Raw genomic sequence first — 27,521 nt, 5'->3', positions numbered from 1 at the left:
ATGTCTTGACTTTGCTGCCTTGTAGCGTCATTCGCACTTCCTTAACACAATTTCAATCTGACAGTTGCACTGTGATTGGCCATGGACTGTTTCCCATGTTCCTGCCATGGGCTGAGTAACCAAGGCAGCAGCAGCAGCTGAAGTGATATGTGGGGATAGTTAAAAAAAACTCCACTGTCCATGTGTTGGTAAAATCTCTTTACAGGCATTTGAAGTACTGGGGTACTCATTGACCCTGAATGAAGGAGCTGGTGTTGCCATCACAGACAAGATCTCATAGAATAAACATTATTAACTCCAGTAACTATATTTGCCCATATAAAGAGGCTAATTGTACTGAATACACATGTAAGCTGATAGCATTGGCTCCTGAGCAAGGGGCTGAAGGCTCTGGTTTTTCTGTCACTCTTCAATTAGCTCCTGCCAATGCCAGCTCTTTGTGAGGATGTGGTGGGATGGTGATGTCAGGAGTCGGGGGGTCAGTGGTAAGGAGGGACAGGTAGTTTGTGTCCATTTCCTTTTGCAGTTAAAATGTGACTGCAAATAAAATTGCTGAATATTATTGGGAATCATTTAGGAACCCCAAGTGTGGGATGATGTGAAATATCAGACCCAGGGCAGATGGACCTGATTGGTGTCCAAAACAAAAACAGAAATACCTGGAAAAACTCAGCAGGTCTGGCAGCATCGGCGGAGAAGAACAAAGTTGACGTTTCGAGTCCTCATGACCCTTCCACACTCGAAACGTCAACTTTGTTCTTCTCCGCTGATGCTGCCAGACCTGCTGAGTTTTTCCAGGTATTTCTGTTTTTGTTTTGGATTTCCAGCATCCGCAGTTTTTTGTTTTTAGATCTGATTGGTGTGTTCTGTTAAATGTCTCCTGGCCTCTCCAGAGGAAGAATGTTGGGGTGCAATTTCCAAAGGCACCAAAGCACTTTCTTATCTCACCCCTGCCTCAAGTAGCTATCCAACCACAGCGGGAAGCACAATTGAACCCAATCAAGTTTACAGCCAATGTCCACTCAAGTGGACTGTCCAGGGAGAGGCGGTCTTCACTGACCAGTAGCAACAACAAGAGCTGGTCTGTGTATCCTCCTGAGCACTGAGCACTAAGGCTGCAATATCTTGGCTGTGATCAGTTAATGTCAGCAATCAGACTGTTGACTGTAGGTCTGTGTGTGTAGAGCTGCTCCTATTTTCCATGTTAATCCAAGGATACTAAGGGAAATAAGGGTGGAAATTGCGGAGGCAATTTTTCAGTTTTCCTTAGACTTAGTGATGATGCCAGAAGACTGGAGAATTGGGAATGTTACACTCTTATTCAAAAAGGGTTTAAAGATAAGCCTAGCAACTACAGGCCAGTCAGTGGTGGGAATTTTTAGAAACGATAATCTGAAACAAAATTAACTGTCATTTGGACAAATATGGATTAATTTGGAAATCCAGCAAGGATATAACAGCAAATCATGTCTCACTTGTTTGATTGAATTTTTCAATGAGGTGGCAGAGAGGTAATGCTGTTGATGTGGTGTACATGGATTTCCAAAAGATGTTTTAAGAAGTTCTGCATAACAGGTATGTCAGCAAAGCCCATGGAATAAAAGGGACAGTGGCAGCATGAATACAAAGTTGACTAAGTGACAGGAAACAGGGCAGTGGTGAATGGTTATTTCTCGGACTGAAGGAAGGTATACAATAGGGATCCCCAGGAGTCAATATTGGAACCACTGTTTTCCTTGATCTATATTGATGACCTAGACTTGGGTGTACAGGGCGACTTTCAAAATTTGCAGATAATATAAAAATTGGAAATACTGTGAACTGTGAGGAGGATAGTGATAGACCTCCAGAGGACATAGACAGGCTGCTGGAATGAGGAGACACGTGGAAGATGAAATCTTATGCAGAGAAGTGTTAAATAATTTATTTTTGGTCAGTAGAATGAGGAGAGGCAAACAAACACAGGATACAAATCTAAAGTGGGTGCAGGTAAACCTGTATAAAACACTAGTTCAGTTAGCCTCTATTGGGGTATTGTCCAATTCTGGGCATCATACTTTAGAAAGGATGTGAAAACATCGAAGAGAGTGAAGAAAAGATATACGAGAATAGTTCCAGGATGAGGGAACTTCAGTTACGTTGATAGAGGTGTTCAAAATCATGAGGGATCTGGACAGAGCAGAATAGGAAGGAACTGCTCCCATTGGCAGAAGGGTCAAGAACCAGAGGACACCAATTTACAGTGGTTGGCAAAAGAACCAGTGGCGACATGCGGATGTTTTTTTCACACAGTGAGTGGTTAGGATCAGGAATGCACTGCCTGAGAGTGTGGCAAAGGCAGATTCAATCACGGTTTACAAAAAGGAATTGGAAAATTATCTGAAAAGAAAAAAATTACAAGGCTATAGGGAAAAAGATGAGATGAGGTGAGGTTAGCATGGACATGGCAGGCTGAATGGCCTCTTTCCATGCTGTAATCACTCTACGATTCTATAAAAACCTTCACTGAAGGGCAATCTGGATATATGGCATTATTCTATAAAAATCTAACACGAGTGTGCACCACTCAGCCCTTCGAGCCTGCTCCGCCATTCATTATGATCATGGCTGATCATCCAACTCAATAGCCTGCTCCCGCTTTCTCCCCATATCCTTTGATCCCTTTCGCCCCAAGAGCTGCATCTAACTCCTCCTTGAAAACATACTGTGTTTTGACCTCAACTACTCTCCGTGGTAACAAATTCCACAGGCTCACCACCCTCAGGGTGAAGAAATTTCTCCTCATCTCGGTCCTAAATGGTCTACCCCGTATCCTCAGACTGTGACCCCTGGTTCTGGACTCCCCCACCATCGGGAACATCCTTCCTGCATCTACCCTGTCTAGTCCTGTTAGAATTTTATAGGTTTCTATGAGATCCCCCTCATTCTTCTGAACTCCAGCGAATATAATCCTAACTGACTCAATCTCTCCTCACATGTCAATCCCACCATACCAGGAATCAGTCGGGTAAACCTTCGCTGCACTCCTCCCTCTATAGCAAGAACATTCTTCCTCAGAGAAGGAGACCAAAACTGCACACAATATTCCAGGTGTGGCCTCACCAAGGCCCTGTATAATTGCAGCAAGACATCCCTGCTCCTGCACTCGAATCCTCTCGCTATGAAGGCCAACATATCATTTGCCTTCTTTACTGCCTGCTGCACCTGCATGCTTACCTTCAGCGACTGGTGTACGAGGACACCCAGGTCTCGTTGTACACTTCCCTCTGTCAATTTATAGTCATTCAGATAATCTGCCTTCCTGCTTTTGCTACCAAAGTGAATAACCTCACATTCATCCACATTATACTGCATCTGCCATGCATTTGCCCACTCACTCAGCTTGTCCAAATCACCCTGAAGCATCTCTGCATCCTCCTCAGAGCTCAACCTCCCACCCAGCTTTGTGTCATTTGCAAATTTGGAGATATTACATTTAGCTTCCTCATCTAAATCATTAATATATATTGTGAATAGCTGGGATCCCAGCACCGATTCCTGCAGTATCCCACTAGTCACTGCCTGCCATTCGGAAAAAGGCCCGTCTATTCATACTCTTTGTTTCCTGTCTGCCAACCAGTTCTCTACCCATCTCAATACACCACCCCCAATCCCACGCGCTTTAATTTTACATGCTAATCTCTTATTTTGGACTTTGTTGAAAGCCTTCTGAAAGTCGAAATGAACCACTGGCTTCCCCTCATTAACTCTACTAGTTACATCCTTGAAAAATTTCAGTAGATTTGTCAAGCATGATTTCCCTTTCGTAAATCCATGCTGACTCTGTCCGATTCTGCCACTACTTTCCAAGTGCTCAGCTATTAAATCTTTTATAATGGACCCTAGAACTTTCCCCACTACTGATGTCAGGCTGACTGGTCTATAATTCCCTGTTTTCTCTCCATCTTAAGTAGTGGGGTTACATTAGCTATCCTCCAATCTGTAGGAACTGTTCCAGAGTCTATAGAATCTTGGAAGATGACCATCCACTATTTCTAGGGCCACTTCCTTAAGTACTCTGGGATGTATATTATCAGGCCCTGGGGATTTATCAGCCTTCAATCCCATCAATTTCCCCAATGCCATTTCTTTCAGTTCCTCTGTCTCACTAAATCCTGTGTTCCCCAACATTTCTGGTATGTTATTTGTGTCCTCCTTCATGAAGACAGAACCAAAGTATGTATTTAGGTGGTCAACCATTTCTTTGCTCCCCATTATAAATTCCCCTGTTTCTGACTGTAAGGGACCTACAGTCTTCACCAATCTTCTTCTCTTCACATACCTATAGAAATTTGTGCAGTCAGTTTTTATGTTCCCCGCAAGCTTACTCTCGTACTCTATTTTCCTCTTCTTAATCAAACCCTTGGTCCTCCTTTGTTGAATTCTAAACTGCTTCCAATCCTCAGGTCTGTTGTTTTTTCTGGCCAATTTGTATGCCTCTTCCTTGGATCTAATACTATCTCTAACTTCCCTTGTAAGCCATGGTTTGGCCACCTCTTCTATTTCACTTTTGCACCAGACAGGAATAAATAATTGTTGCAGTTCACCCATGCACTCTTTGAATGTTTACCATCGCCTATCCACTGTCATCCCTTTAAGTAACGTTTGCCAATCCATCATAGCCAACTCGTACCTCATACCATCGTAGTTTCCTTTATTAAGATTCAGGATCCTAGTCTCAGAATCAACAATGTCACTCTCCATCTTGATGAAGAATTCCATTATATTATGGTCGCTCATAACCATGGGGCCTTGCACAATTAGATTGCCAATTAGTCCTTTCTCATCTAGTCTAGAATGGCCTGTTCTCTAGTTGGTCCCTCAACGTGTTGGTCCAGAAAACCATCCCGTATACAGTCCAGGAATTCCTCCTCTACGGTATTGTTAGTAATTTGATCTGCCCAATCTATATGCAGATTAAAGTCACCCATAATTACAAATGTTCCTTTATTGCATGCATCTTTAATTTCCTGTTTAATGCCATTCCCAACATCACCACTACAGTTTGGGGGTCCATGTACAACCCCCACTAATGTTTTTTGCCCCTTAGTGTTTCTCAGCTCTACCCAGATTCCACATCATCGGAACTAATATCATTCCTCACTATTGCGTTAATTTCCCCTTTAACCAGCAGTGCAACTCCACCGCCTTTTCCTTTTTGTCTGTCCTTCCTAAATACTGAATACCCCTGGATGTTCAGTTCCCATCCCTAGTCAACCTGCAGCCATGTCTCCGTAATCCCAACTATATCATACCTGTTTACACCTATTTGCACAGTTAATTCATCCACTTTGTTGCAAATGCTCCTCAGGTTAAGGCTTGTCTTTTTAACATTACTTGTCCCGTTCCCGCTATTTTTCAGAGGTCCTGTTTGATTCTTGCCCTTGATTTCTCTGCTTATCACTTTTCTTATTCCCCTTTCTGTCTTTTGTTCTTGCCCTTGATTCCCCCTCCTCTGACTCGTTGCATAGTATCCCATCCCCCTGCCATTTTAGTTTAATCCCTCCTCAACCACTCTGGCAAATATTCCCCCTCAGACATCAGTCCCGGTCCTGCCCAGGTGTAACCCGTACAGTTTGTACTGGTCCCACCACCCCCAGAACCGGTCCCAATGTCTCAGGAATCTGAAACCCTCCCCCTCACACCATCTCTTCTGCCACATATTCATCCGATATATCCTGCTATTTCTACTTTGACTAGCACGTGGCATTGGTAGTAATCCTGAGATCTTTTGAGGTCCTACTTTTCAACTTACTTCCTAACTCCTATATTCTGCTTTTAGGACCTCATCCCTTTTTTTACCTATGTCATTTGTACCAATGTGTACCATGAACCACTGGCTGTTTACCCTCCCCCTTCAGAATGGCTGCTCTGAGATGTCCTTTACCCTAGCACCAGGGAGGCAACATATCATCCTGGAGTCTCATTTGTGGCCACAGAAACACCTATCTATTCCCCTTACAATTGAATCCTCTGTAACTATTGCATTCCCACACTTTTACTCCTCCCCTGTGCAGCAAAGCCAACCATGGTGCAACGAATTTGGCTGTTGCTGCTTTCCCCTGAGAAGCCATTCCCCTCAACAGTATCCAAAATGGTATATCTGTTTTGCAGGGGAATAGCTACTGCATTCATCTCCTCTGATCCTGGTAACTTATCAGCTTTAAGTACAGGCAACCTTTCTAACACCTCCTCTTTATCAACTTTTAGCCCACCCAGACTCCCAATTACCTCTTTCACTACAATTTTGGCAGTATCATCTTCCTTGGTAAAGACAAATGCAAATGTTACGTACAGGAGGGGCTTAATTTAAACAGCCCCGATTTCTCCTCTCACCACCCATCTAAACAGAAAGGTGTTTTGATTTGATTCACCCTTTATAAGAGGCGGCATGTTTCCCAACCCTTCGGTTTTGGTGCGATCCAATTTTCTATAAATAACCACACAGCAAACTTGAGATAGAATGAATTCAGAGGGTTAGTTTATTCGCACGCACTCCAAACACAGGGGGGTGGGTCGCTACATAGCCCCTTGTGCACTCATATAGTAAAAAAAGGATAGAGAAAAAAAGATTTACAGGGCAAAGACCACAGAGAAAAGAATTACTGTTCCACATGTGTCCATTGTCCAGAGTCCGAGTCCAATGAGATATTCCTTCACAGAGGTCGACAGGTTGAAAACTGATACTGGATAATTTACTTTTCAAGTAGAGCTGACTTCCACGATGAGATAGGCATGCAGAGGTGAATCAGTCTAATAGGCAATAGTACAGAAATTCCAGTAGGAACAAAGTAGATGGGGACAGGCATTCAGCTTGAGCACGATCCTTTTCCTGTGCTGCTGATAGGTAGATGGAAAGATGACAGTCTGAGCTTTGCAGCTCCACAAGGCAGTATTAGTGGTTCCACAAGGCAGTATCAGTGGTTCCACCAGCAAGGGCTGTCATGTCACATGACTCACACCTCTCCACTTTGGTTTTGACAAAGGGTATGTATCCCTTTGTCTGGGTCCCTGAGATTGCTAATGTTCTAATCATTAAGTCTTATAGGGATGTTGCGGGGTCCTTTTTCCTAGCAGATGAATTGGCTGCAGTTGGCCAGACTTGCCTTATTAAATGTAGATGGCCTTTGTATAGTTTCCTTTGAGTCTGCAGCCCATTGGGGGTCATTAGGGTTTTTTCAGAGATAACAAGGGGTGAATTTCCCTGATACCGCCATAAAGTTTCTTTTGTTCAGGGTCACAGACAGACAGCTTCAGGCATCTTAAGGTCTTTGTCCAGTTTTTAATATATATATCCTCCTCGCTAATTTCTAAAATTTTATGAAACTATAGTGTGTGAGGTCTTAGTTCCCTGACACAAAGCACACATTCAGTACTACAGCTATGCTCCCTGCCTCTATGCGTAAAGCCCCTTTTTGGCCTCTAAATGGCCCTACTCCTCCTTTTACTACTCTTTTACTATTTATATACCTATGGAAGACTCTATGATGCTCTTTCTCTTCTTGTAATTGCGCTTTGCAGCTCTTATTTCTTTTTCATTCCACTCAGAACTTTTTATATTCAGCCTGTTTCTCACTTGTATCATGCACCTGACATCTGTCATATGTGCTCTTTTACAGCTTCATAATACTCTCGATCTCTTTTGTCATCCAGGGAGCTCTGGCTTTCCTACCAGCCCCCTCATGGGAATGTACCTTGACTTAACCTGAATTATCTCCTCTTTAAAGGAAGCTCATTGCCTCCCAGCCTTTGAGTTCATTTTATCTGGACCAGATTCATTCTCATCCCATTGAAATTTTCCCTCTTCCAATTGATTATTTTTTACTCTGGATTTCTCCTTGTCATTTTCCATAGCCAACCTAACCCAATGCTATGATCACTGTCACCTAAATGTTCCCCAACTGCCATGTCCCCCCTCATTCCCCAGAACCAGATTCAGCAATGCCTCCTTCCTTGTTGGATTGGAAATGTACTGAATTTAAAAATTCTCCTTAACACATATGAACAAGGAGCAGGAGTAGGCCATTTGGCCCCTCAAGCCTACTCGAGGGATCATGGCTGATCTGATAGTAACCTCAAACCTGCATCCCCCCTATCCCCGATAACCTATCACCCCCTTGCTTACCAAGAATCTATCCACCTCTGCCTTAAAAATATTCAGACTGCTTCCACCTCCTTTTCAGGTAGAGTGTTCCAAAGACTCAACACCCTCAGAGAAAAAATTTCACCTCATCTGTTTTAAATGGGTGACCCCTTATTTTTAAATAATGACCCCTAGTTCTAGATTCTCCCACAAGAGGAAACATCCTCTCCACATCCACCCTGTCAAGACTCCTCAAGATCTTATATGTTTCACTCAAGCCACCGCTTACTCTTCTAAACTCCAGTGGGTACAAGCCTAGCCTGTCTAACCTTTCCTCATAAGACAACCCACCCATAGCAGGTATTAGTCTGGTAAACATTCTCGGAACTGCTAATGCATTTACATCCTTCCTTAAACAAGGTGACCAATACTGTGTACACTAGTGCTCTGCATAACAGAAGCATAACCTCCCTACTTTTGTATTCAATTCCCCTTGCAATGAATGATAACATTCTATTAGTTTTCCTAATCACTTGCTGTACCTGCATACTAACATTTTGCGATTCATGCACCAAAATACCCAGGTCCCTCTGCATCTCAGAGCTCTGCAACCTCTCACCATTTAGATAATATGCCTCACCTTTATTCTTCCTGCCAAAAGGGACAATTTCACATTTTCCCACATTATATTCAATTTGCCAGATCCTGTCCACTCACTTAGCCTATATATATATATCTTTTTATAGCCTCCTTAAGTCCTCTTCACAAAGTACTTTCCTACCTATCTTTGTGTCATCAGCAAATTTGGCAACCATCCAAGTAATTTATATAAATTGTAAACAGTTGAGGTCCCAGCACTGATCTCTGTGGCACACCACTTGTTATATCTTGCCAACCAGAAAAGACCCATTTATGCCTACTCTCTACTTCCTGTTAGCCAGCCAATTTTTTATCCATGCCAATATGTTACCCCCTATACCATGAGCTTTTAGTTTGCACAATAACCTTTGATGTGGCACTTTATCAAATGCCTTCAGGAAATCTAAGTACAATACATCCACTGGATCCCTTTTATCCACAGCACACATTACTTCCTCAAAGAATTCCAATAAGTTGGTTAAACATGATTTCTGTTTCACAAAACCAAAACCTCTGCCTGATTACATTAAATTTATCCAAGTGCCCTGATATAGCTTCTTTAATAATAGCTTCATGTTTTCCCTATGACAGATGTTAAGGTAACTGGCTAGTAGTTTCCCGCTTTCTGTCTCCCTCCGTTTTTGAATAATGGAGTTCCATTTGCTATTTTCCAATCTAATGGAACCTTTCCCAAATCTAGGGACTTCGGAAAATTAAAACCAATGCATGAACTATCTCACTAGACACTTCTTTTAAGACCCTAGGATAAAATCCATCAGGACCCAGGCACTTGTCATCCTGCAGCTCCAAAAATTTACTCAGTACCACTTCTCTGGTGATTGTAATTTTCCCGAGTTCCTCCCTCCCTTCCATTTCCTGATTTATAGCTGCTTCTGGGATGTTACTTGTATACTCTATAGTGAAGACTGATTCAAAATACCTGTTCAATTCATCTGCCATTTCCTTGTTTTCCATTATCAATTCTCTGGACTCACTTTCTATAGGATCAATGCATACTTTCTTAACTTGTTTCTTTTAAAAATATTTATAGAAACTCTTACTATCTTTTTATACTTCTGACTAGATTTCTCCCATACTCTAATTTTTCCCTCCTTATTAATCTTTTAATTATCCTTTGCTGTTCCTTATATTCTGTCCAATCTTCTGACCTTCCCCCTGTCTTTGCACAATTATATACTTTTTCTTTAAGTTTGATACTATCTTCAACCTTTCTAGTTACCACAGATGGTGTGACTGTCCCTTGGACTTTTTCTTACTCATAGGAATGTACCTATTGTGTATTCTGAAATAACCCCTTAAATGTTTGCCACTGCATCTCTATTGACCTTTCCCTTAACCTAATTTGCCAATTCACTTCAGCCAGCTCTGCTTTCATGCCCTCATAATTGCCCTTATTTAAGTTTAAAAAGTCTCGGACCCACTCCTCCTTCACTCAAACTGAATGTAAAATTCAATCATCTTCCTCCCCCCCCCCCCCCCCCCGATTCTGTCCTTTACACAATTACTATTCCAGGCTATATTAAGATAATTAAAATCCCCCATTATAACTATTCTCTGGTTTTAGATCTCTTGTTTTCTTGCAAATTTGTTCCTCTATATTTGTCTAGTTAGTGGCCTATAGACCCTGTAGTGTAATGGTACTACTTAACTCTAACCAAATAGATTCTGTCCTTTCCCCCTCTGGGACATCCTCTCTAGCATTGTAATGTTCTTAATCAATACTGCCACCACTCCTCCTTTCCCTATCTTTCCTGAACACCACCTATGGAATATTTCACACCTAGTCCTGCTCTTCTTAAAACTAAGTCTCCATTATTGCCACAGCATTATATTCCCATGTGGGACCTGTGCCTGAAGCACACCAACCTTATTTACCACATTCCATGCATTCACATACATGCACAGTAAACCCGATTTAGACCTTATGCATTCCTCTGTTGCTGTCTGTCTCTCCCAATTATTTCTGCACCTTGTTTTGCCTCTCTAACATTAGCAGGAGATTGGGCACCAGAAGGTAAATTAGTTTAAAAACAAAAAAACTGCGGATGCTGGAAATCCAAAACAAAAACAGAATTACCTGGAAAAACTCAGCAGGTCTGGCAGCATCGGCGGAGAAGAAAAGAGTTGACGTTTCGAGTCCTCATGACCCTTCGACAGAACTTGAGTTCTGTCGAAGGGTCATGAGGACTCGAAACGTCAACTCTTTTCTTCTCCGCCGATGCTGCCAGACCTGCTGAGTTTTTCCAGGTAATTCTGTTTTTGTTTTGGTAAATTAGTTTAATCCGCTGTAATAGCACTAGCAAATCATCCCACAATGACATCGGTCCTGGCTGTGTTTAGCTGCAACCCATCTAGCTTGTAGAGGTCCCATCTCCTGCAGGACTGGTCCCAATGTCCCAGGAATCTAAAGCCCTCCCTCCTGCATCATTTCTCTAGCCACACATTCATCTGTTCTTCTATAGAAGATGACGGGGAATAATCTGGAGATTACTACCTTTGAGGTTCTGCTTGCGTGTTTCTTTCCTAGTTCCCTAAGCCCTGTCTGCAGGACCACATCCCTCTCCCTATGTTGTTGGTGCTGGTATGCACCATGATTGCTGCCTGTTCATCCTCCCCCCTCAGAGTGCTCTGCAGTTGCTCAGTGATATCCTTGATCCTGGCACTAGGGAGGCAACAAACCATCTTAGATTACATCTGCAGCCGTAGAAACATCTACTCCCCTAATTACAGAATCCCCTTCCACCATTGCTTTTCCAGCCTTCCTCCTACCCCTGCTGAACCAGCCATGGTGCTGTGGACTTTGCTCTGGCTGCACTGTCCTGGGTAATTACCACTTTTACCGTTATTTAGAATGGAGTATTGATTGGCGAGAGATGCACTTCGAGGATACCTGCACTACCTGTCTGATTCTCCGTGATTGCCTGGCAGTCACCTATTCCCTTGCTGCCTGCACACCCTTAAACTGCAGGGTAACTACATTCAGGAAAGGGCTATGTAGGTAGCTCTCAGTCTTATGGATGCACTGCAGTGATTCCAGCTGCTCCTCAAACTCCAAAACCCAGAGTATCAAGCATCTCCAACTGAAGACACTTCCTGCATACAAGTGTCCTGGAGTTCCCAAACATTACAGAATGTGCTCGCCACAGAAGTGAACTGCCCTGCCCTTCCTCTGTTTATAACACAAACTAAATTTAACAGAAATAACCTAAAGGCTTATGAAAGATTGTAAATAAAAAAACTCACCAATCAGCAGCCTCCCTTGTGCTGATGATATTTTTAGTTTTTCTTTAATCTTGCTCCCTGGCACTCACTCTCTGCTGCTGCTCTGGTCCTGAACTCCTTCAGCTCCCCACTCCTCACCTCTGGGATCTTTGAATAACCAATCACTTACCTGTTGTTCTGTGATGTCACTCCTTGACTTTTTAAAATTTGCTCTTCCAGTGTGCTCTCTGATTCTCATTGACTGCGACACCCCTTTTGCCTGTTGATCTCTGACACCAGTTCCCCTCAGGCTCACTCTGATTCCGACATCCCTTTTACCTGTTGATCTCTGACCCCGGTTCCGCTCAGGCTCACTCTTTCTAACCAAGATATTGTCATACATCCATTACCTCAAATACAGGTTTGAGGACTAAGAGAATCTGAAATAAGTGGTTAATATGCTTTATTAAATTAAGACAATTAGATGATAAAACACAACCCCTGACATGTAATGTTGAGGAGATATAGGTACTAATTATACTCATACAAAGGACTATTTCAGGAGGTCACGTCTTGATTGTTTATACCATCCTCAAAGTCAAAGTTGGAAGTCCCCAGTGTCGATCTTTACATGACCTGTTTCTGTTCTGTGAATTCTATGTATTCTACCTGGTGCATCTGTACTTAGACCTGGGACATGAGCCGACAAAAACAAGATTGAGTGCACTGGAAGATCACAGATCCCGTGACCAGTCCTGAGCTAGGCATTGCAGTGCGCTTTTTTTAAACCTGTCCTCTCAGACTTGTGCTTTCGCTCCGTAGGCCTGAAACCGTGCTCCCCACAGCAGACAGAGTGATTCTCCCTGCACTGAAGCAGACAGTGGGGAATCGAGCGACAGAACGACAGAGGCGACTGCAGGCCGTGCAGAAGAACCGTTATCGGAAGGTTCTGCTGTAGCACTCTCACAGACTCCAGCACACAGAAGCTCTATGGTCACTAGATTTATATCTGCACTTAATCTGAAACGTATGCACTCTTGTGGACTTTGTTGTGAATGGACTGACCGTGTGCATTTGTTCTACAGGGGAACCTGCTTTACTATGCATTAAAATATTCCTTAAACTATCCCCACATCCCATCTTCTACATGAATACTAATGGGTGAGGGGACTGGTCTGTGCAGACAACCATCAATAGGCAGGAATTGAGGAACCCTGGCCTATCTGCCAGCCCAGGTCCTATGGTATATGTGACCAGATGGCAGTCAGGCCCTGATCATAGACATGTTTCCATCTAAAACCAGCCTGGATACAGTTGAGCAGCTGAATTTAGTGGCAGCTCTCAGGAGAGCTGTGAGATCGTACCATACTCCAGGAGTGATTGGTGTTCATTCTGGATTACTGGATGCTGCTTAAACCAGAGTCCCTTTTAAAGGGAAGAACACCTTTTCTTCATCGCTCCCATTGTTGGAGCTTGCTCCATCTTTGAAGCGTGATTAGCTGACTACCACTCAGAGCAACCGATGCTTCAACTGCAATAAGAGATGGAGGTGGGGTTGGGGTCTGCAGGATCTCATGGAATTGGTTTACGGGGGATTATAATATGTGCATGTCAGGGGGTGATTACAGGTATGAGTTCCCCCATTACGCTGATGGGTGATTTTGGAGACATGGCTGCAAGATGGTCCAGAGTGGGAACTAAATATACCAGGTAGTAATGATGTACAGGCACGATGGGGAGATGGTAATGGTAGCCTTCGTGATTATGAATAAGTTCAATGATAAGAGAGGATATAAAGGTAAGCAGACAGCAGAGACTTTGTTATAATTGAGTAGTAGAAATGGAGTAAAACTAGTGCAGCTATGAAATGGTGGATTGTATGAATGCAGAGATTAGACAAGCAAAGGCAGACCAATTTTAATGGGAGATTTTAACTTTAATATTGATCGGGATAAGCAGACTAGCACGTGTCAGAAGGTTAGTGAATTTCTTGTGTCCAGGCTAGTTTTCTGTAACTATGGGCAGAATTTAGCCCTTGTCGGGCAGGCTTGGCTGGGGGTGGTCGGGAAGCTGCCCGTGATCGAGGCTGGAAGGCAATTTCTGTTGGTGGACCAATTGAGGCCCGCCCAGCATGAAATGCGAGTGGCAGCGAGGAGGGGGAGCAGGGCGAGCGTGAACTTCATGCATGCAGGCGAGTGCCGCTTGAGAATCTTTCTCTGTCACATGAGTAGGGACATGTTATCAGTGAAATTTTAAAAATGTTATTTTTATTTGCTATTGGAAACCTCATCCTGCCCGTGGTTGAGGTATCCAAAAAAATGCAAAAGCCGCTTGGTGAAAATTTTTATCTTAATTGATAATTTAATGGCCTTAACAGGCCTTTTAATTGTCGGCGGACGCGCTGCCAATTCCTGCGCACGCGCGCCAACTGAACTATCGCACAACTGCGCATTTATGTCAGGACGCTCGCTCGATGTCAATGCACATCATTTCACGTTCGAGTGGGTCGGGTGCATGCCTGCCCACTGAGGTGAAAATTCTGCCCTATATGTCCAAGAGCTAACAAGGTGGTATGCCATATTAGCTTTAGTAATGATCAATAAGTCAGATTTGGTTAACAGCCTAGTGGTGTGAACATTTATCTAACAGCAGTCATAACCCATTCGAACTGAACAGTGTTTGAAAGGGAGAAATGTGAAACAGTTGCTAAGATATTTGCTTTAGGTAAGACTGGCTTCAATGGGATGAGACAGAGACAATCCACAGTGAACTGGACAAATCTGTTAATGGGTAAAATGATAGATCAGTGGGTGATATTCCAAAAAGCATTTTAGGTGTTACAGAACCCTTTAGGAGCAAAAGCATGATTGTGAAAAAAAATCCATGGATTATTAAAAAGGATAAAGACAACATAAAACTACAAGAAAAAACATTCAGAAGAGCAAAAAAAAAGCAGGGATTCCGGCAAATCGAAAGAGACAAATAACAGTAACGGGTGTCAAAACAGATATAAAGAGCAATAAAAAGGGAGCATGAAAAGAAACTTGCAACAGATATCAAAATCAATACAAAAATATTTTATTAGGAAGAAGTTATCAGGAGCAATGCGGGGCCATTAAAAACTGATAATTAATTGTCAATGAAAATAAGGAAATGGTGGACATGCTGAACAATTACTTTGCATCAGTATTTACAGTTGTGAATCAGGCCAACGTGCCAGACATCCTAAGGAAACTAATACTGAATCAAGGTCAGGGACTTATCAAAATTAACTTAAGCAAAATAACAGTAATGAAGAAAATAATGGAATTAAAGAGTGACATATCTTCAGGAACAGATGGTATTTGTTCCAAGATATTAAACAAAGTAGGTGAGACCTTTGGAGATGCCCAGATAATCTTCCAAAGTTCTCTCAAACAAGAACCGTAGCTTTAACTGCACGTCACTCTGCTGTTTCAAAAAGGTGAGAGGGAATTTTATAGTCTAATATCTGTTGTCAGGAAATTTTGCTAGTCACAGAATCACAGAATGGTTACAACACAAGAGGCCATTTGCCCTGTTGTCTGTGCTGGTTCCCTGAAGGGGCAATTAACCTCGTGCCACCCCATTGCCTTCTCCCTGTAGCCTGCACATTTTTTCTTTTTAGATAATAATCCAGTTCCATCTTGAATGCCTCGACTGAACCTGCCTCCGTCACACTTTCAGGCAGTGTATTCCCGATCCTAACAGAAGTGTGAAGAAGGTTTTTCTCATGTTGTCATTGCTTCTTTTGCCTTTAATCTATGCTGCCTTGTTCTTAATGGGACAGTTAGTCCCGATTCGTTCTGTCCAGATCTCTCATGATTTTGAACACCACATCTATAAAATCTCCTCTCAACCTTCTCTTCAAGGAAAACAGTCCCAACTTCTCCAAGCCATCTATGTAATTAAAGTTCTTCATCCCTTGAACCATTCTCACGAATCTTTTCTGCACACTCTCTAATGTCTTTGCATCTTATCTAAAGTGTGGCACCCAGAACTGAGAACAATACTCCAGTTGAGGCCAAACCACTGTTTTACACAAGTTTAACATAACTTCCTTGTTTTTGTACTCTATGCCCCTATTTAAAAAGCCTAGGATACTGTTTGTTTCGTTAACTGCTCTCTCAACCTGTCCTGCCACCTTCAATGATTTATGCACATTATAAACCCAGATCCCTCTACTCCTGCATCCCCTTTAGAATTGTACCCTTTATTTTATATTGTCTCTCTGCATTCTTTCTACCAAAATGAAACACTTCATACTTCTCTGCATTAAATTTCATCTGCTACTTATCCGCCCATTCCACCAACCTATGTCCTTTTGAAGTTCCACGTGATCCTCTCCACAGTTCACAATACTTCCAAGTTTTGTATCACTGACAAATTTTGAAATTGTGCCCTGTACATCAAGGCCTAGGTCATTAATATATTATCAGGAAGAGCAGGGCTCCTAACACCCACCAATGGGAACTCCACTATAGACCTTCCTCCTGATCCAAAAATGTCCATTAACCACTACACTGTTTCTTGCCAATTTCATATCCACATTGCTTCCATCCCTTTTATTCCACGAGCTGTAACTTTGCTCACAAGTTTGCAGCAATTAATTAAACACTATTTGTCCTTAACAAACCTGTGCTGGCTTTCCTTAATTAACCCCCATATTTTCCCAAGAGTCTATAATTAAGGATAGGGTGACTGAACAGCTTAAATTTTCAGCTGATCAGAGAGCTAGGATGGATTTGTAAGGGGTAGGCCATGTCTGATGAATTTTCTGAAGATGTGACTAGTGGGCAGGGGAACATCTATAGATGTTATTTTTAAGGACTTCCAGAAGATATTTGACAATGTCCCTCATAAGAGACTGTTAGCTGGAGTCAAAGTCCATGGAATTGAAGCCAAATTATTGATCTTTGGAAAGTGGCTGAGCTGCAGGAGACAAAGTAGTACTCCAACTGACAGCATGTGACCAGTAAGAATGTGACTCCTCAAAAAGCCAACCCTTGACTCCACTGTCCTTGAAAACTACTGTCCGATCGCCAACCTTCTGTTACTCTAAAAAGTCCTTGAATGTGGTGTTGCCTCCCAAATTCATTCCCATCTTTCTCAGCACACGTTTGAATCCGTCAATCCGGTTTCTGCCCTATGCCAGTACCAAAATGACTTTAAATCAACGCCATAAATGACATGCTATGTGACTGTGACAAAGGTAAATTTTTCTTCCTCATCTTTTTCAACCCATCTGCAGCCTTCAACATGTTGACCACACCATCCTCCCCCAGTTCCTCTCCACTGTCATCCAGCTGGGTTGGGACTGCTCTCACCTGATTCCATTCTTATTTATCTAATCATAGTCAGAGAATTACTTGTAATGGAGTCTGTTCTTGTTTCTGCACCATTACCTCCGGTGTCCCTGAAGGATCTATCCTTGGCAACATCCTGTTTCTCATCTACATGCTACACGGTGACATCATCTGAAGGCATGCCATTAGTTTTCACATGTATGACAACGACACCCAGCTCAACCTCACCACCAGCTCTTAACTCTTCCACTGTTGCTAAACTATCAGACTGCTTATCCGACATCCAGTACTGGATAAACAGAAATTTTCTCTAATTAAATATTGGGAAGAATGCAAGCCATTGTTTTCTGTCCCTGCTCCAAGCTCTGTTCCCTATCAACCTCCCATCTCTCTCCCTGACAACAGTCTGGGTTAATCCCAGTCTGTTCGCAATCCTTCATATCATATTTGATCCTGAGATGAGCTTCCAACTTCATGTTTGTGCTATTTCTAAGAACGCCTATTAACACCACCTTAACATCACTTGACTTCACCTTTCTCAGCTCATCTGCTGCTGTAATACTCATCCATGCCTTCATTACCTTTAGACTCGACTATTCCAATGCATTCCTGGCTGGTTTCCCACATTCTAAGTAAGCTTGAGGTCATCCAAAACTCTGTTGCCCATGTCTTAACTCGCACCAAGTCCCATTACACCTATCACCCATTACCACTGACTGACACTGAGTCTTGGTCAAGCAACATCTTGATTTTAAAATTTTCATCCTTGTTTTCAAATCCCTCCATTACCTTGCCCCTCCCTATCTCTGTAATCTCCTCCAGCCCCACAACTCAGATATCTGCACTCCTCTAATTTTGGCCTATTGTACATTCCCAATAATAATTGCTCCAGCATTGGCAGTCGTGCCTTCAGTTGTCTCTGTCCCAAGCTCTGGAATTCCCTCCCAACACCTTTCCATCTCATTTTTCATCATCAGCAGTCCGTCGGAGTGAGGATGATGCTTGCCACAGCATTATCTTAAATAAGTCAGTGTTGCAATGTTATATAATAATGTGTTGGGACCTTAACTAGTCATTGTATTTATTAACAGCTTAGATGATGGGTTAGAGAGCTACATATCTAAATGCTGATGATACAAAGATAGGCCAGGTTGTAAAGTATAGACAGAAGCGTAAAATTACAATGAGATATTAATCAATCAAGTGATTGGGTGAAACTGCAGCAAATGGATTTCAATGTAGGAAAATGTGAGGTCATCCACTTTAATCCTAAAAGGACACAACAGGGGACTTTTGAAATGCTGAAAAGCTGGAAACTGTAGAGGTCCAAAGAGACTTTGGGGTCCAGATACACACATTAACTTCTGTACCTGTTCATATTTTGATAATCAAAAGTCCAATGGAATGCTGACATTTGTACCTGGAGGCCAAGAATATAAGGGGATAGAATTCTGGGCAGTACAGTTTGCATTTCTTCCAAGGCTAAAATATCTGTCCCAATGTAGATTTACCAGAATACCTGGACTGCAACCGTTAAATAGCAAGGAGAGATTACACAAACTAGGGTTGTCTTCCCTGGAATTTAGAAGGTTAAAGGGTGATTGAAGTTTAAGATTTTTAGGGGAGTGGATAGGGTAGATAGAGAAAAATTATTTCCACGTTGGTGAGTCTGGGAGTTTAGTCTAAAAATTAGAACCAGATTTAAGAGTGAAATTAGGAAACACTTCTACACACAAATGATAGAAGTTAGGAACTCTTCTGCAAATGGCAATTGATGCTAGATCAATTGCTAATTTAAAATCAGATTAACGAATTCTTGTTAATCAAATGGACTAAGGGACATGGAATTAGATTATGGATCAGCAGTGATCATATTGAATGGGAGAACAGGCTAAATGGTTTACTGCTGTTCCCAAGTATATGTAACTCTTTTAGAGCCCAAGTATATGTATATGTACGCTATTACGTTAGATGATTACAACTAAATATAACCCATTATATCAGGGTGCGATGATTGCAAGTACATGTCCTCCCATTATATTAAAGTTGATCACTGGTACACATCCCCCATTATGTTGGGGGTGTTTACAGGTATCCTTCACAGGAACATAAGAATAGGAGCAGTAAAGCTTTCCTCCCTTCAAACCTGCTGCACCATTCCATTCACAAGATCATGGCTAATCATCTACCTCAACTACTTCCTACTCTTTCCCTAGATTCCTCAATTTTCTTAAGTATCCAAAATCTATTACTTTGAACACACTCAATGACTGAGCTTCCACAGATCTTGGTTGCAAAGATTTGGATCTTTAAGTAAATACATTTCTCCTAAATGGCTGACTCATTCTGAAACTGCCACTCTGTTTTAGTTTCTCCAGCCAAGGGAAACATTTTCTCAGCATTTACTTCAAGTTCTTTGTGCATTTTCTTTGTTTCAATGCGATCAGCTCTCATTCTTTTAAAATCCAAAGAATATAGGCCTAGTCTACTCGGCCTCTCTTCATAGGACAATTCCCTCATCCCACGGACCAGTCTCATGACCCTGCTTGGACTCTATTTAGTACAAATATATCCTTCCTTGTGTAAAGTAGATCAAAACTGTACGCAGTATTCCAGATGTTGCCTCACCAAGGCCCTGTGTAATTATAATAAAATTTTACACTTAGCTCTTACTATGTATGGAACAGTGCTTCCCAAAGGTTTTCCCACTGTGACCCCCCATTTTAATGCAAACCCAGAATGAAAGCTGGGTTGGGGGAAGGAGTGGGATGACAGTGGAGAGTTGTAGATGGGTCCAGAATGTGGACATTTCTGCCCCTTTGCTGAGATTTGCTAAAACAGTTGTACATTATGTGAAAAGGCCACATGCTTGCAACGTGAAGTTTCTACACCCTCATGTTTTACCTGCCTAGTGTCAGGACCTCCTGCCCTAGGGAAAGCTGTGATGAAAAGTTAACCAATGCTGGAATTCGGGACTTCAGTACCCTTGGCACATACAGATACCCGGAACTCTTTGATGGGAGACTGACAGTCTCCCCAGAAAATGATAAGAATGGGTAATTCTGACCATTTGTGCAGAGTTTGTGTTGATCGCCCAGCAAAAATACGACAGGAAATTCTGAGATTTGTGCCAAAATTCCCCTAGTGTCCTGGACCATTTTAGATGAGACAGGAGATGTTTCAAATAGCAATGTAGGAAATTGTTAAAGATTGAAAGCACTATGGCCCATAAATTTAGTGATATAATCCAGATCCCCCATAGTAACAACAGGGGTTGCTACAAATCCCCATGAATCACCTGCAGCGTGCAGTACTGCAATTTAGGATGTTTCGCTGAGTCAACTTCAAATTTTATAGCTGGTAAAAACCAGGTAGACTACAAATAATTATCCAATCAATGGCCAGTGATTCTACTATTAAAATATCAGCAATGCCGATCTTTTCCATGTTTTATCCATATCGTGAAGCGTTTTTGTGGTTTTTCAGTGATTTAAGTTGCGAGCAGTTTGGGAGAAGGGCAAGTTCGCCTGTTACAGAGTTTAATGATTTGCAAATGCCTCAAACAGCAGGGGTCCAGGCAGAAAAATCAAAATTTATGATGTTCAAAAGAGCAAACTTTTGTAGAAAACGAATCTCAGACACCTATTTTTCAGGCTGTGCTATAGACAGTGATCAGGCCTCAGAGCTCATTTCATTAGGCCATGACCTAGCGGACCAAAGCAAGAAAAAAATCATGTGCACCATGCCGAGGCGCCTCAGGGTCGAACCCAGGATCGTCCCACCTGAGTCTGCCACACAGCTGCTATTGCTGCCCCAGAGCTCACGATCCCAATTACTTGCCCCATAACCCCATTGGGGGTTGTGACCCATAAGCTGGCAATCCCTGGATTGGAGTGTAACATAGCACTTCTTTTGGTTGCTCACAGTACCTCTCCTTCCAAGTCTCATTGTTTTAAAAAAGTGCTGCATTTCTATTTTTCCCCCAAAGTGAATAACTTCAAACTTATTTTATCCATCTGCCATGTTCTTGCCCACTCACTGAATCTGTCTCGATCCCTTTGCATCCCCCTCACAGCTTTCTTTCCCACCTAACTTTGTATCATCAGCAAATCCATACATTGTGCACGGTACCTGGTGTCCTCATTTGTGCCATTAATAGAGATTGCAAATAAATGAAATCCTAGCATGACCCTTCTAGTTTTACACTAGTTACAGCCTGCCAAAGTGAAAATGACTGATCTTGTCCACTACTTTCTGTCCGTTAACCAATCTTCAATCAAAGCAAATATTTGCCCCAATCCCATGAGCCCAAATTTTGTGTGGTGACCTTGTGTGGCACCTTGTTCAAAATCTAAATACATAACATCCACTCTTTCCCCTTTATCTACCAGTCTGGTTGCAATCTCAAAAAACACTCATTTGTTAAACATGATTTTCTTTTCATAAATCTGTGCCTACTCTGCCCAATCATAGGATGATTTCTAGGGGTCCTATTCCTACATCCCTAACGCAGCAATAGGTTCTAACGTTTTCCGTGCCACTGAACTCAGGCAAACTGGCCCCGAGTTCCTGATTTTCTCTCTCCCTCTGTTCTCAAGCAGTGGGGTTAAATTTTCCACCTTCCAATCTACTAGGACCATTTTAGAATCTAGGGAATTCTGGAAGATCAAAATCGCCATCTCTTCTAAAATCCTAAGATGTAGGCCATTAGGTCTAGAAAATTCATTGACTTTTAGTCCCATTAATTTCTCCAGTATTATTTTTTCATTAATGTTAATTTCCTTAAGATCTCCATTCTCACTTAGCGGCTCGTTTCCCCACTATTTCACGAAAGTGTGTCTGCTACTGGCAAAACATTTTTAAAAAAAATGTCCCTGCCTTTTCCTTACTACCCATTATTTTTTTTTTACTGTCTCTGCCTGTAAGGGCCCCATTAATATTCTCTAATCTCTTCCTTTTTACGTACTTCAGAAGCTTTTACAAACTGATTTTGTTTCTTTCTAGTTTATTCTTGTAAGAACAGTAGCCCATTCAGCCACTTGAGCCTGATCCGCCGTTCAACAAGATCATGGCTGATCTGATTGTGGTCTCAACTTCTGACCAACTATGGCCCTTGACACCTTTTTCAATCAAAAACCTGCCCAACCTTGAATATGTTTAATGACCCAGCCTCCAATGCTTGCTGGAGAATTTCAAACACTAACTACCTCAGTTACTCACCACAGAATTCCCAGGCTCTGACCTGCTCTTGTAGCTACATTATTTATATGGCTAGTCCAGTTTAGTTTCTGGTCAATGGCAGCCTCCAGGATGTTGATTATTGGGGATTCAATGGTTAGCCATTGAACATCAAGGGTAAATGGTTTGATTCTCTCTTGTTGGAGATGGTCATTGCCTGATACTTGTGTGGTGTGAATGTTACTTGCCACTTATCAGCCCAAGCCTGAACGTTGTCCAGATCTTGCTGCATATGGGTATGGGCTGCTTCAGTGTCTGAGCCGTCATGAATGGTGAACATTGTGCAATATCTATGAACATCCCCACTTCTGACCTTATGATGGAGTGAAGGTCATTCATGGAGCAGCACTACCCTGAGGAACTCCTGCAGTGATGTCCTGGGACTGAGATGATTGACCTCCAAGAACCACAACCATCTTCCTTTGTGCTAGGTATGACTCCAACCAGCAGAGTTCCCCCCCTCCCCAAAATACTCATTGACTTTAGTATTGCTAGAGCCCCTTGATACCACACTCAGTCAAATGCTGCTATGAAGTCAAGGGCAGTCACTCTCACCTCATCTCTGAAGTTCAGCTCTTTTGTCCATGTTTGAACCAAGGCGTAGTAAGGTCAGGGGCTGAGTGGCCCTGGCCAAACCCAAACTGAGCATCAGTGAGCAAGTTATTGCTGAGGTTGATAGCACCGTTGACGGCACCTTCCATCACTTTGCTGATATGAAGTAGGTTTGATTACTTGGGTGAGTTCAATTTGTCCTTTTTGTGGACAAGACATACCTGGGCAATTTTCCATATTACTGGGTAGATGCCAGTGTTGTAGCTCTACCGGAACAGCTTGGCGAGGGATGCAGCAAGTTCTGGAGCACAAGTCTTCAGTGCTATTGCCGGAATACTGTCAGGGCCCATAGCCTTTGCAGTATCCAGTGCCTTCAGCCATTTCCTGATATCACTTGGAGTGAATCGAATTGACTGAAGACTGGCATCTTGTGATGCTGGGTCCTTAGGAGGAGGCCGAGATGGATTATCCACTCAGCCCTTATAGCTGAACATGGTTGTAAATGCTTCAGCCTCGTCTTTTGCACTGATGTGCTGGGTTTCCCCGTCATTGAGGATGGGGATATTTGTGGAGCCTCCTCCTCCAGTTAGTTGTTTAATTGTTCACCATCATTCACAGCTGGGTGTGGCACAACTGCAGAGCTTAGATCTGATCCGTTGGTTGTGGGATTGCTTAGCTGTCTATTGCTTGCTGCTTACGCTGTTTGGCATGCAAGTAGTCCTGTTATGGCTTCACCAGGCAGACACGTTTTTCAGTATGCCCTCCTGCAGTCTTCACTGAACCAGGGTTGGTGGTAATGGTAGAGTGGGGGATATGCTGATCAATGAGGTTACAGATTGTGGTTGTATAGAATTCTTCTGCTGCTGCTGCTAATGGCCCACAGCACCTCATGGATGTCCAGCTTTGAGTTGCTAGATATGTTCAAAATCTATCCCAATTAGCACAGTGGTGGTGCCACACAACAGGATTGAGGATCTCCACAAGGACTGTGCGGTGGTCACTCCTACCGATACTGTCATGAACAGATGCATCTGTGACTGGCAGGTTGGTGAGGAGGAGGTCAAGTAGGTTTTTCCACTTGTTTCCTTCACCATCTGCTGCAGACCCAGTCTAGCAGCTATGTCATTTAGGACTCAGCCAGCTCAGTCAATAGTGGTGCTACCAAGCCATTCTTGGTGATGATATTGAGGTTCCCCATCCAGAGTACATTCTGTGCACTTGCCACCCTCAGTGTATCTTTATTCTTTCATGGGATGTGGGCCTCACTGGCAAGGTCAGCTCAGCCATTTCAGAGGGCAATTAAGAGTCAAGGGTCTGGACTCATTTGTAGGCCTCACCAAGTAAGGTTGGCAGATAAGGACGTTAGTGAACCAGATGGATTTTTTACAACAATGATGATAGTTTCATAGTCACTATTACTGAGACTATCTTTTAATTACAGATTAATTAACTGAATTCAAATCCTACCAGCTGCTTTGGTGGGATTTGAACTCATGTCCCCAAAGCATTAGCTGAGTCTCTGGATTACTAGCTCAGTGACATTACCACTAAGCCACTGTCGCCCTCAGTTTTCAATACGGAGCAATACTGTTTCATCAGGGGCCAGTAGGTGCTAATCAGCATGTTTGGCCTGATGCCAAACTTTTGTCCACTCATTTAACCCTTAAACTAATCCATATCCCTTTGCAGAGTCTTTGTATCCTCCTCATAACTTGCTTTCATATCCCTTCATCCAAGTCATTAATATAGATGATAAATAATTGAGGCCCTATTCACTATCAATTTCTTGGTCATCCTGCTGATGGCCCACAATGCCTCATGGATGCCCAGCTTTGAGTTGCTAGATATGTTCAAAATCTATCCCCTTTCTGTGGATTTCTAAATACTCTCAATCCTCAAGCTTACTTCTTTTTTTGCCAACATTACAAGCCTCTTCCCTTAATTTAATATTTTAACTTCTCGTTAGCCATGGTTGGACCATTTCTCCTCAAGTGAATGCAGATTCATTGTGAATTATGTTTTCTTTAAATGTTAGGTATTGCTAATCTTACATCATATCTTTTAATGTAGTTTTCCAATCTATCTTGGCCAACTAACTCCTCATATCTATGTATTTGCTTCACTCAGATTTAAGATTCTGGTTTTGGGCTTAACTAAATCTCAAGTTCAATATAACATTTTTATCATATGATCACTCTTTCCCAGATGTTCCTTTCTGTTAGGTTATTAATTAACCTGGTCTCTTTGCACAATACTATAAATAGTCTGTTCCCTGGTCAGTTCCTTGACATAATGACTTAGAAAACTATCTTGTATACATTCCATGAACTCATCCTCCACATGATTACTACAAAATTGGTTTCCTCAGTCTAAATGAACATTAAAACATCCCCCATGATTAGCCTTGTTACATGCACCTCTAATTGCCTGATTTAGACTCTGCCTGACAGTACAGCTAGTTAGGGAGCTTGGCCTAAATAGCCAAGTGGTTATGGTACTGGGCTTGTAAACCCAAGATCAAGAGTTCAAATCTCACAATGGCAAACAATGTAACTTCATCTGAAAAAACAGATGGAAACATGTTTGTACTCAAAAGAATTACACATATTAAGGCTCTGTTCCTGCACCTATTTGTTGACCCCTTTAATCACATTTTGATTTAAAGTTTGTAAGTTTCCTTTAAACTTTGTTCTTGGTTTTACAGCTGACCTGAATTAGGGGCTGTGCCTGATTTATCCCAATTTTGTTGATTTGGTTTTCATTTAAAAGATTATCAGGAGTTCAAATCTCACAATGGCAAACTATGAAACAATATAACTTCATCTGAAACAGATGGAAACGGGTTTGTACTCGAAAAAGTTACATTGCTTGGCCTAAATAGCCAAGTGGTTATGGTACTGGGTTTGTAACCCCAAGATCAAGAGTTCAAATCTCACAATGGCAAACTATGAAACAATGTAACTTCATCTGAAACAGATGGAAACAGGTTTACTCAAAAAAGAGTATCAAGAGTTCAAATCTCACAATGGCAAACTATGAAACAATGTAACTTCATCTGAATAGGAACAGATGGAAACGTGTTACTCGAAAGAGTTACAGCTAGTTAGGAGGCCTATAAAACTACTCCTACCAATGTTCTCTGTCCCTTGCTGTTTCTTAGTCATATCAAACTGATTTAATTTATTTTCAAGTTAAAATCCTCTCTCTCTATGGCCCTCATCCATCCTTTATCAGGGATATACCATCCTCAGTTTACACTCCACCCATTTCTTGTAAAAGTCAAGTATCCTGGAATATTTAATTCTTTGGTCACTCTGCAACCCTATCTTCACAATGACATTTATTCAAACCCAGCAATTTCTATGCTATTAATTTGTCTATTTTGTTGTGACAGCCTTTAACTATTTTTTCCTGATGTCATCTTTGTTTTTAAATGCCAATTCCCTTTAAGCTCCCTGTTCCTTCCCGACCCACTCTGCTTATTTATACCCAAATCACTGCTCTGTTTTGTAGTAATCATGTGGAGGATGAGTTCATGGAATGTAAAAAGATAGTTTTCTAAGTCATTATGTCAAGGAACTGACCAGCGAACAGACTATTTATAGTATTGTGCAAGGAGACCAGGTTAAAATAACCTTACAGAATGGAACATCTGGGAAAGAGTGATCATATGATAAAAATGTTATATTGACATTTCTCTTACTGCTTGTGAATTTACCCTTACCTGAATCTTCCCCCTGCCAGCCCCATGATTTGTTTAAAGCCCTGTCTACTGTCCTATTTGTGATTTGCCAGGACACATTAAGTATAGTCTGTCCTGATACTGGGCAACACTGTCCCAGAAATCAAAGTAAAAAAGAAAAGTACAGCACAGGAACAGGCCCTTCGGCCCTCCAAGCCTGCACCAATCATATTGCTTGTCAAACTAAAACATTTTGCACTTCCGGGGTCCGTTTCCTTCTATTCCCATCCTATTCATGTATTTGGCAAGCTGCCTCTTAAACACCACTATCGTACCTGCTTCCACCACCTCCTCTGGCAGCGAATTCCAGACACTCACTACCCTCTGCATAAAAAACTTGCCCTGCACATCTCCTCTAAAGTTTTCTCCTCTCACCTTAAATCTATGTCCCCTAGTAATTGACTCTTCTACCCTGGGGAAAAAGCTTCTATCTACTCTGTCCATGCCACTCATAATTTTGTAAACTTCTATCAAGTCACCCCTCAAATCTCCGTCACTCTAGTGAGAACACTCCAAGTTTCTCCAACCTCTCCTCATAGCTAATAACCTCCAGACCAGGCAGCATCCTGGTAAACCTCCTCTGCACCCTCTCCAATGCCTCCATATCCTTCTGGTAATGTGGCGACCAGAATTGCACGCAATATTCCAAGTGTGTCCTAACCAAGGTTCTATACAACTGCAG

At 42.1% G+C, this 27,521-nt stretch overlaps 1 protein-coding gene across 1 annotated transcript in view; it reads left to right on the top strand.

Annotated features, from left to right (window-relative positions):
* si:ch211-222n4.2 (uncharacterized protein LOC101885505 homolog) overlaps nt 1-13,062 on the top strand; it is a 43,059-nt gene extending 29,997 nt beyond the window's left edge. Inside the window, exon 8 of the mRNA XM_041203372.1 lies at nt 12,806-13,062. Coding sequence (XP_041059306.1) covers nt 12,806-12,941 — 136 coding nt within the window. The 3' untranslated portion in view covers nt 12,942-13,062. The remainder of the gene's footprint in view (nt 1-12,805) is intronic.
* The last annotated feature ends 14,459 nt before the right edge of the window (nt 13,063-27,521 follow it).

The sequence above is a fragment of the Carcharodon carcharias genome, chromosome 13, assembly GCF_017639515.1.
Source record: "Carcharodon carcharias isolate sCarCar2 chromosome 13, sCarCar2.pri, whole genome shotgun sequence".
In the NCBI taxonomy this organism is placed as follows: Eukaryota; Metazoa; Chordata; class Chondrichthyes; order Lamniformes; family Lamnidae; genus Carcharodon; species Carcharodon carcharias.
Note: the sequence above shows the minus strand (reverse complement) of the source record. Positions and strands in the feature narration are given on the sequence as shown.